The following is a 19808-nucleotide window of genomic DNA, read 5'->3' on the forward strand; positions in this document are numbered from 1 at the left end:
AACTTTCTTCTCTGAAGGTTACTCCTCTTTATTACTTTTCTGACTACCAGTCACATTTTCCAGTAGTGATAAACTCTGTTTCTGTGGTGACCTTGTTGGTAGTTTCTCATTGCTTGGTTCTTCATCAACATGGTTTTTCAAATTACCTGGAAAGTTCCAGTAAGGCTTAAAACTTTGTTCTGGTTTAGTAATCACTTCTTCACGCCTGTCTGATCTATTCACCACCACTGAATTTTCCTGATGTACAGATAATGTTTCAAACCTGTCCTGGTGTTTATTTGAAACTTTTGTTTCCTTAAGAGATGATGCTCTTCTAAGGTACTTCTGTTCGAATAATTCATTTTTCTTTGGGAAATCTTTCAAATCAATACCATTGTTATTGAGTGAATTAGTTTTGGAAGTTGTTTTACTTACTGAAGGTGTGTGGCTGTATAAATCATCTGCAAGACCTGATATTAGAGAAGGTTGAAAGTTTTTTTTCTCTATCTTCTATAACTGACAAGGTAAGGTCTTGTTGTATGTTTCTTATAACTGGAGAGAGAGAATTGGAGCTACTTGTACTACTAAAATAGCTAAGTTTTCTAGCTTGAATTTCACACTTCTTGTCAGATGTTGGTGTTTCAAGTACTTCAGGAGCTCTCAGGAGTCCATGTGTTAAGGACAATTCTTTTATTTGCTCTGTCTGTGATGAGGGCGGTGGAGAACATGGGTCTACTCGTACAAAATCAGGTGATTGAGAAGGTGAAAATCCAATTTTTGGAATTTTCTCTTTTGGTCGAACCGGTGTTGATGCTACACGTAGAAATAAACATTTTTTTTATAACTACATCAAGAACAAACGTTAGAGATTAGTTACTACTCTGAATTCCAAAAATGTGAAAAGAAATAATCTGAAAATGTAGAAACCATTTTTCCTCATTAGCTCTTAGCATAAATAGAATTATCAACTCTCAAAAATCACCAGTTAACTCATTTATTGTAATTTGGCGTAAACAGCTAATGCTGTTCTAAGTATTAAGTTGAATTTTTTTAATTCTTTATTAAATACTACAATTTTATTAAAGTTAATTCCAAACCCCAGGTGTCTCTCTTTAGAAAAGCTACACCTCTGTGGTTATCCATATGCACAGATGAATATGTAGATTTTACAAGTGCTTAAAGTGATGTGTTACGACAAGAAAACAGCACGAAAATGCTTACCCTTTAACATTAAGAATATTAGCAGAAATTTCTTAAAACATTTTCACTGCCTTTGGCTGCCATCTTCTACATTTGTTTCACAAACAGTAAAAACAACAAATGAAAGATGTACTGCTATACTGCTAATTGTATTTCCTTAGATGCCAATTCTGCTATTCTCAGCAGAATATAAAATTGTACTGTGATGTGTGAATAATAGCATGCAGAATTAGGTTTGAACCTGTGCCTACCTACACAAATATATATGTCAAATGAACAGTGGAAAAAGCCTTTTTTTCTTTCTTTTTTTAATCATAAACAACACTGGAACCAGATCATAATAATTCTCTGTAAAATAATTAGTATTGTATTAATTTAGATTAATATTAAGTCAGGACACAGTTTGCATTAATGAAAATTTTAATACACTCAAAATTTAACATGGAGTCAAAACGTTATGTGATAAGTTATGTTTCCCCCTTAGTATTAAAGTTAATACTGACTATTAAATGTCTGACACTAAAGTTAATACTGACTATTAAATGTCTGACACAAAACATGGCTAACAATTACTTAAAGCTTGTTAATGTTTGTACAGTTTTAAAGTTTAGATACCAAAGTTTCAATTAAACATGGCGAGACTAAGTTATACTTCCTGTCACCAATAAATTTACTATTAAAAATACAAAAACTGTAAAATTATCTGATACAGAAATGTGAGTGAATATGGTTCTTATAAAGAATGAAAACTGGAAAATATTAATAATTCCAGATGAATCAATATATAAAGTTCACAAAACAAAAATAAATAATTCACTTACTAATGAACAGATTTGGAAATTATTGTTTCTGCTAAATGTCAAAATATTTTATGCCTGTGATAAATTGGTACTTTCACAAATTACTAATCTTAAATCATCGTTAATGAAAATCACCTTTATCTGAAGAAGGACTCAGAAATGTTTATAATATACAAGTTATGAAAGCATTCCTAATTTTGACGGCAACTACGGAAACAACAATTTCCAGCGTTAAGTCTAAAGACTAAATTATAAATATTGCTGCATTATGAGAAAGGATGTGATAATTTGAAATTAGCTAAAATTTATTAACCTTTGAAGCAACTGCATAAAATACAACTAAGTTAAATATTATTTTTCTGTTTGTTTTATAGCAATACAAAATTGAGTTGTTTAATGTGTCCACCACTAAAAAATAAATTCAAGATTTCAGCATTGAAAGTCCATAAACTTAACCCTGTCCCACCGAGTTTAAGGTTGCATGAAAATATATACAAGCCTTACATGAACAAAACTTTTCTAATGTATTACAGCTAAACTACGCTGATGACTCGATATATTTTAATTATTATAGATTTCATTTTCAGTGTGTACTGATTTATGACAATGTATCTCTAGCCTGTTTACTATATAGATTAGTTAGTTTATAGGTTGCTATTCAGTTTTAATATCGATATAATTAACTTACTTTCAACCACTAGTTACTGAGAGTTAAAAGAAAAACAAGAAGACATTTTATAATTTTGTTCAAGAAGTTTTTCAGTAAAATTCAAATTTAAGGACTGAGCTTAGTATCACAGAAAAAGATTAAATAATACATCAGCAGTATGGTGGGAAAGTTACAGTAATTTCTGGGTAATAGTGACTAACCAAATTACACAAAGAAAATAGTAAAGTCGAGAAAATTCAGTTACAAAATATATATTTGATAGAACTTCTTGTCTCTGAAAATTGTTTATAAATCATATACAGGTTTTTCTAAAGGTGATAAAGTTCAAATGTATGGGACTTACTTTGAAAACCTTGACCGATTTCTTGAGAAGGTGAAAGATGGACAGAAGCAACAGGAGACTGAGGTGGTAAAATCGAGTCGACCCTTTTCAAAGAACTCTAAGACATTTCAAATCAAAACTCTTTTAAAGAATTATAAACTTTTAGCTTAAAAAATGAAAAAAACAAAAGTTGTAAAAGAACAATTAATATTCAACATAACTTTCTTATTATTGTGAATCAAAATTCATTATAATAGAACTCTTTTAAGTACATGATCACAGCAGGAGTTAAATAAAACCACACATATACAGTACGTTCTACTGTATTTTAAAAATGTTCATAGGTAAACTTCAGCAAAAATTTAATGAAAATATTTTTAAATTGTTTAACAAACACTTTGTTTTTAATTTCATGCAAAGTTACGCGAGGGCTATTTGTGCTAGCCATCCCTAATTTTGCAGTGTAAGACCAAAGGGAAGGCAGCTATTTGGCTACTCCTTTGCCAATGAATAGTGGGATTGACTGTCACGTTATAAAGCCCCCACAGCTAAAAAGGGCAAGAATGTCTGGTGTGACGGGGATTCAAACCTGCAACCCTCAAATTATGAGTTGAACATCCTAACCACCTGGCTATGCCGGGTCTGACAGACAGTTTAACAGAAGAAGTACAACTTTCCTTTCTATTAGCATTAAATGTTCCATTTACTAGCATCGTTACATCTACTACAAACAAGTTAAAATTATGATACTGAAATAAATTATCATACTTTTCTTGTTTCCAATGTGCATTTGTCAAAGAATAAGACAATGAAATTAAAAGTAACATATTATAAATATCACATAAAAGCTAAAACTGATCTATGGTACCTTAGTCTCTTGTCATATCAGAAAACAGTGAAACATTTTTAGTAAGCTCTCTCTCTTTTTATAATGATGAAACTTTCAAGTTAAAATACACCTTAACACCTATTGTAAGTGAAACAAATTAGTTCAGGAATAGAAAGCGATTAAGTCTTTAATATTGTTTTCACAGGTTCATTGTTCATTCAAACTTGGTGAGACAAAAGAAACACAATAAGCCTGGGTATCCTCTAAGCAGGTCTTATATTTAAAACGACTCCTTTATATTTCATTTTCATTACCAAATGAAATGGTAAAGGTTGGTAGAACTATTTCAATGCTAAACTGCATTAACAATATTAGCGTTATGATAAGTAACATTATGTTATTACAGTTTGAAACTTGAGGCTGGACTGATAAATTCAAAAGACAGAAAGTTTTGTTTCTGATCAATTTTTGTGAACTTACATCCTTTTGAGAAGTCTGTTGTGCAGAGGGCAGTTTAATGGTGAAAGGTCGAAGAGTTGTCTGACGCTTTCTGTGACAGAAAACATTTGTATAAGAAGAGCTGTGTTACTTTTAAAATTCCAATGAATGCACTTGGTATTGATAATATGTACACAGAGAGTTCACCAGACCTTTTTACTTGTATACTGATGATTCACATATTGTAAAACTTACAAATCAATAATAATAAAACTGATGGTAAAATGCTTTCACTTTGACAGCTTTGTTATAAATTCAACATATGGACAATAAGAGACTATTCAATTCTTTAAAGCACACCTACTGTTTGATAAGAAAAGTCAAAATGTGTGTAAACACACCCTTTATTTTCCATAAATTATCAAATTTTTTCTCACTTAAACTCTTGTAAGATTCCAACTTTAACAGCTAATTGCTGTTAGTGTAATAAAACTGCTTTAGGTGGAACCTAGTCTCTCTCTTCCAAATCCTAAACTTTCATCACATTCTATTGTCTTAAGAACAGTACAAAAAGTCTGATATTCTACACACTTATCTTACAAAACTCAGTAAAATCACCTCTTACCCTTTGTTGTTAAATAGAAAATAAGATCTTTCCAGTAAGTCAATATCCTTTCTCAGGTAAAGAGATCAAATTCAATCAAAAATATTCCATATAAGGCACAAGTAGTCATTTGTAAAGAGATAATTACACTATTTAAACATGAGATCTCTTACTATTAATACACACAACATTAACAGTTAAATGACCAAATGTTTCCACATTCTAATTCTTTAACTACTACTAAATAAATAAGACATTTCAGCCAAGAGATATATCATATCTATGCTTATTTATCAATCTGTTGACATATTTTGTATGTTTATGACACTAACACATAAAACATATTCTTTAAAATTGAAGCCCTTGAGTAAACTGTGTACTAGGAATAATAATCCAATACTCAGTTTAATGAAGTGAACACCTGAGGGTCTGGGTTTGTTTGTTTTGAATTTCACGCAAAGCTACATGAGGACTATTTGTGCTAGCTGTCCCTAATTTAGCAGTATAAGACTAAAGGGAAGGCAACTAGTCATCACCACCCACTGCCAACTCTTCTACCAATGAATAGTGGGATTGACCATGATGTTATAATGTCTCCACAGGTGAAAATGCAAGCATTTTTGGTGTGACTGGAATTTAAAACCACAACCAACAGATTGGGAGTCAAGTGCCTTAACCACCTGGCCATGCCAAGCCTACACCAATAAAACAATAAGAAATCTAGATGAATACTAGTTTTGATGTTTTGTATGTCCTCTTCAGTCCAATGTTTGTTTTGGATTTACACTTCATTATACCTACCTTTGGTAACCCAGTGTTGTCATTTGTGTTCTTAGTATATGTAAGCAATCTTTACTTACAAACAAACATTCTCCTATCTTTTTAACTTATTCTGTTATTTCTATATAGGATATAGATCCATTATGAATACCATACTCATCAGTTACTTTTAGAAAATATTTTAAAAACCATCAGCATCAAAGAAGTTATTTCATATTTATAATGGTAATACTAATAACAAGAAAGGTTATAAAATACACCATTATCATTATCTAAGTTGGCTTTGGTAGAGAAGGTTCAGGTATAAAAACGTTGAGATTGTAAATCAGTGTACCACAGTTTTTCATGGAGTAAGAAAATCTAATAAATGTCATTTTTATTTTCTCCTCTGTAATACAGTGTAATCTAGAAGCTTGATCCCATTGGAAAAAAAACATACATTATATTTTTAAACACATATCTAATGTCAGTTGTACAAATCTAACAAAAATATCCTGTTGGCACAGTATACCAATAACTTATATGTGTGGCTGTTAATGGCATACAATTTAAATAAATAAATTAATAATAAAATGTATATTTTTTCCAGTGGATCCAGACTTCTGGAACACAAAACATGTACACCTTTCAATTAAAAACTTCACTTTTAAAAAATGCTTTCAATTTTTAGTGAAAATTTCGTTTAATTTTTGCCCCACGCATAAAACATCATGAGTGTACCATTAGTGGGTCTCAAATCTCTGCTTTCGTCTTTCAGTCTTCACATCATATTATTACTAATTAATTTACTATATTTGGTGTGCTTTAGTAACATTACATTTTCAGTTTTGCCTTGTCTAATGTAAAACTTAGTTTCAATTTTCAAATAAGTGCTATTTTTAACTTACATAACCCTGCGGTCTGGTTTTGCATGCTTTCTTTGTGGTATATATGTAAATAAGTCACCAGATATGTTACTGCTCATGATTTGTTTAAACGCTAACAGCTTTTAATCTGAAAGGGAAATCAACCTCAGATGAATTTCACGATGTTAGTTATTAAAATTAAACCTACACTCTATGTTCGAACAATAATAAAGAATCTAATCTAACAAATGTAAGCAAAAGTTTAAACGTAAAATTCATCCTGTTTCTGCTTAGTAATCTAAATTGCCGCCTCTTCATCGCCACCTGCTATTTTACGATAAAAATTACTAAGAAACATAAATAAAATATCTACTTTCTACTTTAATTTTAATTTTATACAGTTACAATTGAAACACCAAAAGATGACCAAGCACTAAAATCCTAAACTTTGCGATGAAATTACGTTAAATTCGGATGTTTTTCTTAAATTCTTATTATCTTAGTTGTAACGTACTTAAAATTAGTAGCGTGTAAAAATAGTATTTCAGATATTAATTTTGTTTCCCTTAATCACCGCATTAAACGTCCTTCATTCAGACGGTAAACCTGGTGTAGAAGTTGGCAGTCACTTTTGTCTGTGTAAGAGGTGAATTGTATTTCCAGAGAAAAAAAAATCATTGCTAACTAGACAAGGTTTAAGAACAACGAAAGGGTGTATTAAGATGTATTTTGAATGCATAAATGGTGTTCTGTAATTTTATCTTCTGTGATTAAACAAATGTTTGAAATGAGCTGTTCCTTTTTAGAAAGCAAGTTGAACTTAGTCGAAAAGTTATTTATTTAAGTAGTTAAGCTTAACGTTGAAATGATAGTCCTGAGTGAAATTAGCTGGAACTATCTGTACAGGTAGAGTTGCTTCTGTTACACAACGTCCAAAAACAAAGAGAGCACTTCAAGAATATCCGAGGTCAGTAATTGATGAATGTACAAGAAAGCTGGATTAAGCACAGGACAATATCTCAGAAATTACAGGTTGAATGTGTTGAAATATTTGTTGGATCAGACGGCCATTTTGATCAAACAAAAGTAACTCGCCACTACATAGACACAGATGATGAAAATTCTATAAAACCATTAAAAGTAGGCTTTCCTATGGCACTAAGTAAATAGCCAGTATAAGAGATACGGCAAATATTAAAAGATGGTATCACATAAAATTAAAAAAGTTTGATTATTATCAGGGATAAAATTCTACCGATACTCACTGGAACTTATTTTTTTAGGGCGGTATTATTTTAGCTGCTTTGTCATTTGTTATATTTTAACATTTTTAATTAATATTAATATTTTTTTATTTTTCAAAAACAAGTTTTTCTCATCCACCTGTGTACCTCTAATTTTTTTGCTGTCGTTATTTGAGAATCTCACTTGTTACTAGTGGTAACTGTCAGAATGAAGGAAGGCACATTACACTAGGAAACTGTATTTACTCGAAAAGTCTGAACTCTGTGATCCACATTAATGTTTTTCTGGTCTCATGGATAGACGAATCTCCAGATGTAGATGAAAATGTCCGTTGATTCAGCAACTTTTACATAGCTTCCAGATATCGACGAATTGAGCTGGGTGACAATTCTTGAGATCACCGATAAAACTTCTGCATCGTAACATTCAGCCTACGTAATACATCTACCACTTTTGATGTTTTGGTTTTGAATTTCGCGCAGAGCTACACGAGAACTATAGGTGCTAGCCATCACTAATTTAGCAGTGTAACATTAGAGGGTAGGCAGCTCTTGGGCTACTCTTTTACCAGTGAACAAAGGGATTGACCGTTGAATTATAACGTCCCCACGGCTGAAAGGGCGAGCATGTTTGGTGCGACAGGGATTCAAACCCGTGACCTTCAGATTTGGAGTCGAGTGCCCTAACCACCTGGATATGCTGGGCCACCACTTTTGATATACTGAGAGTGTTGCAGTGAAAAAGATGTGATCAACACAAGCACTTCGAAAACGTCGGTGCACGCTTGCATAACAAACCTTAAGTAGGAAAAATAATACAACTGTATTTTATTTTTGTACTAAAATTATTTCAAAATTTATATTATTTTTTTATTTTGTAATTCGCATAGAAATATGAAAAAGTTCTAATTTACATTTATACACTTTTCAGAAAATAAACGCCATTAAATAACAAATTTGTTCAAGATTTAGGCTTTTTCTTGCCATCTAAGAGCAGATACTGTATTTTCTAAGAAATCATCATCCTTTGTAATGTATACATTCACATACGTCACTTACGTCACATGTTATCTTAACAACCACAAATGAAGCTCTACTTTGAAACTAGCTATAGAGAAGAATATTTAAAAAAAGTGTACGTCTGTATAAATAATGTGGATTGAAAATCTGTGATAATGTGGGAGAGTTAAAACCAACCTTCACACAGAACGTAATATAACAATTTCAGAAGGCTAAGGTACTAACCGCATACTTTAGAATTTTTTCATAATTTCACTGCACATTACATTCGTATTAAATAACAATTGAAATCTGTGGCAAATGAATCTTACGACATCAGGTTGCCTTATCAGGTTTAGAAAGAATGGTAGTGATGACAAAATATACCATTTTCTGAAATTATTTAATATTATTTTTAACTTTACCATATTCAGATAAGATACGATTTATTGAAAGTATATTTACTAGATATTTGTAGTTGAGAACAAAGCTACACAATAAGTTATCTGTACTCTCCCCACCACGGGTATCGAAAGCCGGATTCTAGAGTTGTAAATCCGCAGACATACAGCGGTGACACTGGGGGAATTTAATTGATATAAATTGATTTCAACGAAATATATTTCTAGTAAGAATATCTAATCTGATGCCAGAAAAATACATTAAAGTAAATCAATTGAATTGAAATTGATTGGATACTTAAAATTTGTTTACGATCAAAATTTTTCATACTTAGCATCGAGAAATATAGAAATAGGAACACAACTAGATATTTAGGCATGATAGAAGTCGTCTTCAGCTAAGACAATTTTATTTTTCAAATAGGGTGGTTGGTCTATAGAATGAGGCCCGGCATGCCAGATGTTGAGGGCACTCGACTCGTAATTGAGTGTCGCAGGTTCAAATCCCCGTCACAGCAAACATGGTCGCCCTTTCAGCCATGTTGGGATTAAAATGTATCCGTCAATCCCACTATTCGTTGACAAAAGACTAGTTCGAGAGTTGGCGGTGGATGGTGATGACTAGATGCCTTCTCTCTAACCTTATACTGTTAAATTAAGGACGGATGGCGCAGACATCCCTTGTGTAGCTTTACGTGAAATTCCAAACAACAGAAAAAAACAACAAGACTTCGGATGTTGTGGAGGCAGTAAATTTTAGTAAGTTTAAAAGAAAGTTTGATAGATATATGAATGATAAGGGCGGCCTTTATTTTTCATTTAATAGTTTCAATTTGACTTAGAGAATGGGACAGCTGAGAAGGAACAACAAGTTCGTTGTTGTCCCTAAACATTATGTTATGTTAAAAAAATAAGTATTTTTAATATCTCTTCCAAATAAGAGGCTCACAGTTTGTTTTGTTTATTTTGAAGATAAGCACAGACCTACACAATGGACTATCTGTGCTCTATCCACCACGAGTATCAAAACCTGTTTCCTAGTGTTGCAAGTTCGCAGGCATAATGCAGTGCCACTTGGGGGCTTGGCTCACTTGATAAATTTGGAAATCTAATAACATAAAATTATAGTAAAACAGAATATAAGTGTATTATTTTTGAAAGCCGAAACTACAAACTGTTTATGAAACTTTATGCAATTTGATTAAGTAACCCTACTATGAGAAGTAAAAGGAATCAAAATATATCACCCTGGTTAGGGTTAACAATGTTTGGATAGCTGTTCACGTATTTTATTCTGCTGCTGAAAACCTGCGCAAGATTCTTTATTAACTGAAAATGAAAGACTTGAAACTGGAACCACAGGTATCTACTTTAATCGTAAGCAAAATGCATTTCAGGTTTTATAAGTTTGAGAAAACGTTCCCTCGCTGCACATGTGGAAGTCACGTACATGTCTCACGTGCTTGTTTTAAATATTACTTACTTTTGTGCCTATTTGCACAGTCAGTTTATCATGGGTAGTTATTTGTATAAACGTTATACAGGTACTCGTCTCATGATTGCACCTGCATGTTAAGAAAACAGTCTACAGGTATGACTAAAGCTATATCTAGTCTCCTCATGCTCGGGTTTTGTTCCTCTAGTGTTTTGTATCTCCTACCTTCGTTAGCTGCTGGTGTTTCAAATTAACGTGCATACGAATTAGATTTCTATATATATATTTGTAGGTGCTGACACATTTGTTTTAGGGATCCACAACCACGGGATTTTTCTTTATATTACCCCACCATGAGAATTTTAAGTAAATCACCACTCAATATTTGCTTTGTTGCACAATACTTCATGTGATGCACAATAAGTGTTCATTCCAGTGAGGATTCATAACATGTGCAAGCATCTGCTTTATGGACTATTTCACCCATTCAACCAAGACTGTCATGTTGGTGGTGATGACGGTAAAGTTATCTTGATAACATTCAACAAACAGCACAAAATGTGAATCAGTTTCAGATTAACAAGTCTTAACTCTGTTCGTTTTACCTTATGCCAACCATGGTAACTTGACTGACTCACAGATAACATAACCTGGTTTTAAAAACAGTTAATGTATTTTACTGTTCAATGTTGTATTTAGTTTGAAGTTGTCTGAATGTGTATTGTCATGTGATTTATTTCACGATGCTGTGAGAACGCACAGATGGAAGGAAGTTACCAGGAGATAATCCACGTGACTAATACTTGGTGTTACCATAGTTAATGTCAATAAGTCCTGACACATCCTCTTATAAGCATGAATGGGGCGTTAATATATATATATATATATGCGAGTACGATTCTACCATTGTGATTTTGTGTGTGAAGTGAGTCAAAGATATATATTCTTTCACACAGATATTCACGAATGTTATATTAGATAAGTGAAACAATGGTGATTTTAATCAGAGCAAAATTTACAGAAATCATCTGTAGATTCTTCATGAATTAGACTTTCACAAACGACTCATTCATCGTGATATGGAAGAGCAACATGTTGCGCTGTAAAACAGTAACTTCATCCCTTCCCCCCTACACACTCTCTCCCTAGAAAACATGATCTGGTTATTTTCAGAAAGTGTATGGGGGGTGACATTTTTATTTGCTGGTGTCAACTCACTATTAAAAAACAATCTTGAAACAATGGTAAGCCAGTGAACTCTCAATGTTTCCTATAAACTGATCAAGCTTTCAGTGAAACATGATTAACTCTGAATCTCCACTCATATACTGTAGGTAATTCCCGTTTTGATGCACAACATTCTTTGGTACTGTAGGTAATTCCCGTTTTGGTGCACAACATTCTTTGGTACTGTAGGTAATTCCCGTTTTGGTGCACAACATTCTTTGGTACTGTAGGTAATCCCCGTTTTGGTGCACAACATTCTTTGGTACTGTAGGTAATCCCCGTTTTGGTGTACAACATTCTTTCGTACTGTAGGTAATTCCCGTTTTGGTGTACAACATTCTTTGGTACTGTAGGTAATTCCCGTTTTGGTGTACAACATTCTTTGGTACTGTAGGTAATTCCCGTTTTGGTGTACAACATTCTTTCGTACTGTAGGTAATTCCCGTTTTGGTGTACAACATTCTTTGGTACTGTAGGTAATTCCCGTTTTGGTGTGCAACATTCTTTGGTACTGTAGGTAATTCCCGTTTTGGTGTGCAACATTCTTTGGTACAAGTTTTAGAGTCATCTAGTGTCTTCTACCTCTGCTAGGTTTACGACAACACTTCTTCCATGTTTGTGATTACTCAGGTTTTCCCAACTACACTTCCTCCATGTTTGTGATGATTCAATTGTCCCTTGGGTATGGTGTAGTGATAATTCCTGCTCCAGTTTCTGTGAAACATCTTGTCCTAAATAATTGTAAATCTTAGTTTTCTAGATGAGATGCAGTGTTCTTCAATTACTCCAAAGAAAAATTCTCACAAATATGCAGAAACAACCTTTGAAAGTCTACTACTTTCTATGTTGTTTGTTTCTTCCAACATCTTATGAATTAAATATTTTCAGGCTCATCACAGCTCTATCTCTTCCCACTGTACATAATAAAATAAAACCACATTTTAATTAGGGTCCATGTTTGAGTTGAGCCTTAAGCATGTTCTCTTTGACTTATTCAGTTTCATCAAAGAACATCTAACAGCTCAACAATTTCCACATAAAAAACCACCATCAACTGCTGAAATATAGCAGAAGTGTTCCATAACCCATGTGGCATGATTATTTTCACAGGTCTCAACTACTGACAATGATTTACTTCATTTGGTTTAAACTGTCAATATCCTTAATACAGTTGGAGAGAAGATAGTTATATTTTGAGATAGGAGAATACATCTACAGAAAGTACTGAATATTACTTCTTGTCACTGACAATTAGAATAAAATTACTGGGCCATAAGTTTCATGATCAATACATTAATTATCTGACGTAAGAGAATATAGATACACAGGTTACTGAATTACTGTTCTTAAAACCAATGTAAGAAGAAGAGAAAGTTTCCCTTTCAGATACCAGATACCTGATCTAACCAGATTAAATCAGAATAATCGTTAACTAATCTATCAAGATTAAACTGGAAATATAATAACCTGATCTAACCAAATTAAACCAGAATAATCATTAACTGATCTATCAAGATTAAACTGGAAATATAATAACCTGATCTAACCAGATTAAATCAGAATAATCATTAATTAATCTACCAAGGTTAAACTGGAAATATAATAACCTGATCTAACCAGATTAAATCAGAATAATCATTAACTAATCTATCAAGGTTAAACTGGAAATATAATAACCTGATCTAACCAGATTAAATCAGAATAATCATTAACTAATCTATCAAGATTAAACTGGAAATATAATAACCTGATCTAACCAGATTAAATCAGAATAATCATTAACTAATCTACCAAGGTTAAACTGGAAATATAATAACCTGACCTAACCAGATTAAATCAGAATAATCGTTAACTAATCTATCAAGATTACTCTGGAAATATAATAACCTGATCTAACCAGATTAAATCAGAATAATCATTAACTGATCTACCAAGGTTAAACTGGAAATATAATTACCTGATCTAACCAGATTAAATTGGAAAAATCATTAAAAGCACAGAAACATAACAAATCAGCTATCATACAGATTTCAGTTACATGAAAAGTTCAAATATATGTACACATCCAATACAGTATACAAAACAGGTCTATAACTCTGTCGAAGCTAAAAAAATACACACTCAAAAGAATTTGAAGCACATCTGATAACAGTTCCATATATTAGTACTGTTACATTTTTAGTTATCATCAGTATGTGAATTCACATTATGTTGTTACACTCCACATGAACATGGTTATTACATTTAATAACAGTTTTAAAAAAATTGTTTCACTTAAATTTCTATCATTTGTGATTATAATATGAATAGTAACTCAGCTACTATCATTGGGTAACCATAATATTATAATGGATTAGTTGTGGTTAGGATGAGGCTAAATTCTAGACAAATAAACTTAAGATCATGTAACTACAAACTATTGTAATTCCTTAATGCAAAGAACTTTTATGTAAGGGTTATTTGATCAAGTTTTCTGTTTCTTAAATTATTTATTTGAAGAAATGTTTAAAAGGCCAGGGGGAAGGACATCTTTAGCTATGTCCCTGATCTGTTATGTTACGGATGACTTAATACTGAAAGCAGAAGGCTTGAAAAATGAGGACGATTATATATATACATCTTACATTTTAATCTGTTCAATTAAGTATATATTCTAAATAAACTGGATTCATTCAGTTATATTTGACTTTTACTTTGCATGTAGGTTGATTCATTACCCTGTAGAGAAACAGTTACAGGATGGTTCAGTGTGCGAGTCAAAAACTCTTGTACGTTTATTTAAATCAACTGTTTGGAATTAATAATCAAATACTTAAGTCTTCTACTTTGTAACTCTTGAAATAATGGCCAGTATCCCCACTACCAATACAACTTGCATCTATAAACAGCACAGTGCACACAACAAGTTGCTCAGATATATTTGAATATTACGTCTTTTCTATCAGACACCGTTTGGAGTTCAAGCTTTACTGGACACTTTAAAATGTAACTCAGAATTTCTTCAGTGTAACCCAGCAAGAAGTACATCTTCCGAGCATGAATGGCTTGCAGTACGATTCCTCCAATGAAGATCATATTATGTCTTCGTTTAATTATCACTTCAGACAAAAACAGTTTGTGCCAGGTTCCACTCATGAACTTACGAATGAACATGTCTTCAATAGCCGTTTCTGATGACCTTAGTCCATCCAAAAGGTTACCTGAGAAAATGACAAAAACATTAGCAAACAAATAAGGAACTTAGGTACATATTTTCTCAAGTTTGACAATCAAATAACATTCACAAATGTTAGTCCTATCAAAAAATTTATGGCAGGTATAACTGTACATCTACAGTCATTATGCTATGTAAAACAAATTTTGTTCCTAGATAGTACGTGTTATTTCTTAATTGCTTATGTTGTAAAAGTACAGAAAATTGTCATTATTCCCTTCAAACTTTGCTTTTGTGACCTGGATAATGAAATTTAGAAATTAACCTATTTTCTATGTAAAAGTGGGAAAAATTTGCACATTTACATAAGGTCTGAATAAAACAACATATGAATCAAGATTTACATGTATTTATACTAAAGTTATACAAAAATATTTAAAAGTGAGTATTTTTTCGAGATTTGCAACTGTAATGTAAATCACTTTCATGTATCAGCCACCAAATTTAGTCTCCCATCATGTTTTTGTTATACACTCCCAGGTCACAAAAGCAAAATTTGAAGAGAAAAATAGATCTTTTTCCATTTACTTTAGGCATAAGCAATTGAGAAATAACACTTTCTGACTCAAAACAAGAAAAAATATAAATTTTGTTACATAGTGTAATCACATGATGCTCCAAGCCACATTACATCTACTTTTAAATGAAAAAACTAACAATAACAAATATTAGCAATTCAGAAAAATACACGTTTAACAATCATAACAATGAAAATAAAAACAGCAGCCCTTTTCTAATGTTTCATTTGTTTTTCACAAAGCCTCTTCAGGTTTTCAATCCTTACACACCAATTAGAACTGGAAGAACAATTTTTTTCTTAAGGTGACAAAATATTTTTTGGCAAGCTCGAGAAAAATTAGTAGTATATTTTTTTATATCTATATTCTAACATCATACACTATAATTAAAATACAATTTTATTTAGTTCTTCAGTCTAATCACACTTAAAATATTGACAATCACTGGCTACAGATTTCTCTACATTAATCTCAAAGTGAGAGGTTTATCAATCCTCTATAACCTACAAGAAACACACCACTAGTATATAAACACTTAAAATACCACGACTTGTCATTTCTGTATAGTATTTGTTTGCATGCATTCAACAATATTTTTTCAATATTATTTATTTGTTCCTATGGTAAAAAGAAGTTGTAAGAATACCCAAACATATTTTATTATCTTCGTGGTGAATTTGTTTCAAAGAAACAAAGGCAAAACATTAGAGAATGTGTCAAAAAAAACATATTATGCATATTGTGGAATAAAATTTAAGAACAAAGACAAATCATGGGCACCATACAAAGTCTTCACCATTTGTGTGAAAGAGTTGAGACTGAAGGTATGAAAGTCTATAACTTTTGGAATTCAAGTAGTCTGGTGTGAGCCTAGAAACCAGAGATGAGTGATATTTTTGTTCGTGTAATGTGCAAGGCTACACATGTGAAAGAAAAAGGAAATTTCTTATCCAAACCTTCAATCAGCTATAAGACTTGTTGTTCACAAATCTGATGAACCTATACTTACATCATTGGAAACTCTTGTTACAATTGCATCTGATACTGAATATGATGTCAATAGAAATGACAATAGGGACAGTTTTCAACCTGAAACATCTGGTGAACTACAACTATTCACACAAGGTGAACTTAATGATGTGGTCAGAGATTTGGGCTTTCCAAAAAGATTCTTCAGAAAATTTGGGGTCCAGACTTCAGGCTGAGATCTTACTTTCTCCAGAGGCATCATTTTACTGAGAAAGAGTTTATACCATACTTTTTACAAGAAGGTTCACTGGTTTATCACAACAATATTACTGAATTAACCCTTTTGTAATGGGCTCACTATAATATATGAGTTCATCTACACATCTATATAAGTTAAGTATTTCCACTATAACTTTTGATACAGCATGTGTATCTTCACAAAACTTGGTAGACTTTCAGTAAAGATTACAAGTATTTTGTAAACAAAAAACTAGATTCTTTAATTAAACACTTTTACTGAAAATTTGTTTGTGAAAATAGAGTTTATTTCCTTACTAGTCTGAGTTCAAAGTGATTTCATGTTATGATTATAAAAACTATTCTTTGTTCCAAAAATCTCAAATATTATTTGTGTAATTGCTAAAAACCTCTTAATTATATTTAAAATATTTTTTTTCAGTAAGACCTCATATTTTATGATGTTTCCTGTACTATAACTATGTCACTTGATTGACCTTGTAACCATCATAAAAAATTAGGAAATATAAGTTATGCATTTTTCATGCTAGAATGACTACATACTATAACACCTTCACACCAAACATGCTCACCCTTTCAACCGTGGGGGGAGTTATAATATGACGGTCAATCCAACTATTTGTTGGTAAAAGAGTAGCCCAAGAGTTGGCAGTGGGTGGTGATGACTAGCTGCCTTCTCTCTAGTCTTACACTGCTAAATTAGGGACGGCTCGCACAGATAGCCCTCGAGTAGCTTTGTGCGAAATTCCAATACAAAACAAACAAACAATACATACTATAACACAAAAATACATCTGTTTATTCTAAGCAGCTTAAGTCTCATAACACTAAATATATTTTTTTTTATTATATTTACATTCCAGTCATGCCTAGCTAACATTATATAAATTATATTGATAAGGTGCATGTGCAGTCATGTTACATATCCAATAATATAAAACTGGTTTTAATCTTCCCTGTCTTGATTGTATTTTAGTGATATAGTATTTTGTAATATACAGTCACATCTAGATTATTATACATTATATAAATATATATAGATTATTACTATTTAGAAATAAATTATTAAACTTATTTTTATTAAAATATAGAACAACAACTCAAGACGTAAAGCAAACAATTGTATCTTCTTACTGTGATCTTTGAACTTGATTGTTGATGGGCATAGGATGCTAAGCCTTTTAAAATTTCACACATGGAGGATATCAAACAAAATATTTTTTTAGGTTTTTACATATACAGTTCCACAACCACAAAATCATACAAAGCTATACTACTACCACAGAATTCCACTATAATTTATTATGTTTAGTAATTAAGATATAATTAGATTTAAAAAAGATATGAAACTTGTAGCAGATTAAAGATACAAACAAACTTCTTGAAATCTTGGTTTGAAGGAACATGGTAGTATTATCACAGATTAAAATGGCTGAGAAAACCACTAGGGGGATATTTTAAGCTGTCGATAGGTTATTCATGTCATATACTGTAGTAAGAATATATAAGGAACTATTTCAAAATATAGAAAGAGGTGAACAGGGTCAGTGTGTTTGATTCAGTACATAAGCCATATTTGAGCTAAATAAAAAGATACAAGGTTCTAATTGTAAATTCTAGCTTGTCAATAATATTCATAGCTTGAGTTCATAATTTGTACAAACTATAGACTTAGTATTTTTACATCACAAACATTTTAAACAGTGGTACATTCAATATACCATGACTCACTAAAACCTACACTTAGGTGTGTTCTTTTAATATTTACTTTTAAATTAAGAAATTAACTCATATATAATATTAAAGTTTGAATTCTAATCTACAATTTGATTCCAAACTTAGTAACATAAATTCATAAAATAGTAGTTCAATAATATTTTGAATGCAAGACAACAAACATGATGACATAGCCTTTGACCCATGACCCATCTTGAAAGGGTTAACACCAGTCAGTGTCAGGAGCTGCAGTCTATGAACCAAGTGAGTGGCAGTTATTCATTGATTCCTCTAAAAAGTTTAAAAGGTGTTATCTTTCACTATGGTAGCATATATACAGCTGTTCCTATTGGTCAATAAGTTCACTAGAAGGTGTACAAAAATCTCAAACTTCTTGTTACTAAGAACATGGTTGAACAACTACTTTGTAGAGATTTAAAAGTCTTGTGTAGGTTGTTGGGTCAACAATCCAGTTACACAGAGTTTTCACAATTTGTTTGTGAATGGCATGAAATCAGCACTGGACAAAGAAGAAATGACCATGCACTATTTCCCTAAACATCTTGGTACTGTCATCAAAGAACATGGGTAAATGTTTCATCAAGTTATCAGAGAAATTGTGAGGAGATATCAGAGAAGGTGAAACATCAGGATGATGGCTGATTACTGCTGGTCATTGAAACGAGATGCTACAGATGCAATAGATAAAAGACCATAATACGCAGTTTTGAAACTAAAAGAAATAAATTTCACACACAAAAGATTAAGATGAATGAAGATATGTTTGACAGTACTGTTCCCTTTTCTTCAGCTTGTTAATATGTTTGGTCACAAACATAACAAAAATGTTTATTGTGGCAAATGAAATAATAATTTGAATCATACACATTTTTTCTTCCCAATTTGTAAAAGACTTTATGTGATAAAAAAAATATATTCTTTTCAAAATCTGCATAACTGAGTTATGAAAAGTTTGTTACAAAAACCAATATAACTTTTATGAAGTTAAAATTTGCAGACCTGTGTAATTTATACTGAAGCATGGTTAGAAAATGACCTCTTGTGATAACAGACAGTGATCAGGTCACATTTTTTGGGAACATCAAATAGTAATGACAAAAAGGTTAAAACTACACATATAAATTAGAATTGAAAAGGTCAGAAAATTGTGAAAACTTTCAGTGACTTTGAACCCTGAAAAGACATTATGTTAACTGTTTGTTTTTTAACTGTCAATGTTGACCTAATTTTATGGTGTAATTTTAATGGTTGTAAGTTAAATTAATAACTTAGGACAAATGATTTGAAATTGTGCTCTACCTTTACTGTGTCATGAGGATTCTGTTGAATAACCAACTTA

General features: G+C 31.8%; 2 protein-coding genes across 5 annotated transcripts in view; both read right to left on the bottom strand.

Annotated features, from left to right (window-relative positions):
• mRpS24 (mitochondrial ribosomal protein S24) overlaps positions 1–19808 on the bottom strand; it is a 59558-nt gene that overhangs the window by 33356 nt on the left and 6394 nt on the right. For 2 of the 4 annotated variants that reach the window (XM_076471911.1, XM_076471912.1), the window contains exon 4: positions 13904–14973. The exons of the other annotated variants lie outside the window; for them this stretch is intronic. In XM_076471911.1, the coding sequence (XP_076328026.1) occupies positions 14684–14973 (290 nt within the window). In that variant the 3' untranslated portion in view covers positions 13904–14683. Of the gene's footprint in view, positions 1–13903; positions 14974–19808 lie in introns of those variants that run through there. 4 annotated transcript variants of the gene reach the window in all.
• LOC143234506 (uncharacterized) lies at positions 437–6615 on the bottom strand. Its single transcript, XM_076471914.1, has 4 exons — positions 6510–6615; positions 4281–4350; positions 2993–3089; positions 437–792 (listed from the first exon to the last, which is right to left on the bottom strand). The coding sequence occupies exons 1-4, from the start codon at positions 6584–6586 to the stop codon at positions 437–439; spliced, it is 600 nt and encodes a 199-aa protein (XP_076328029.1). The 5' UTR covers positions 6587–6615.

The sequence above is a fragment of the Tachypleus tridentatus genome, chromosome 12, assembly GCF_004210375.1.
Source record: "Tachypleus tridentatus isolate NWPU-2018 chromosome 12, ASM421037v1, whole genome shotgun sequence".
NCBI lineage: Eukaryota > Metazoa > Arthropoda > Merostomata > Xiphosura > Limulidae > Tachypleus > Tachypleus tridentatus.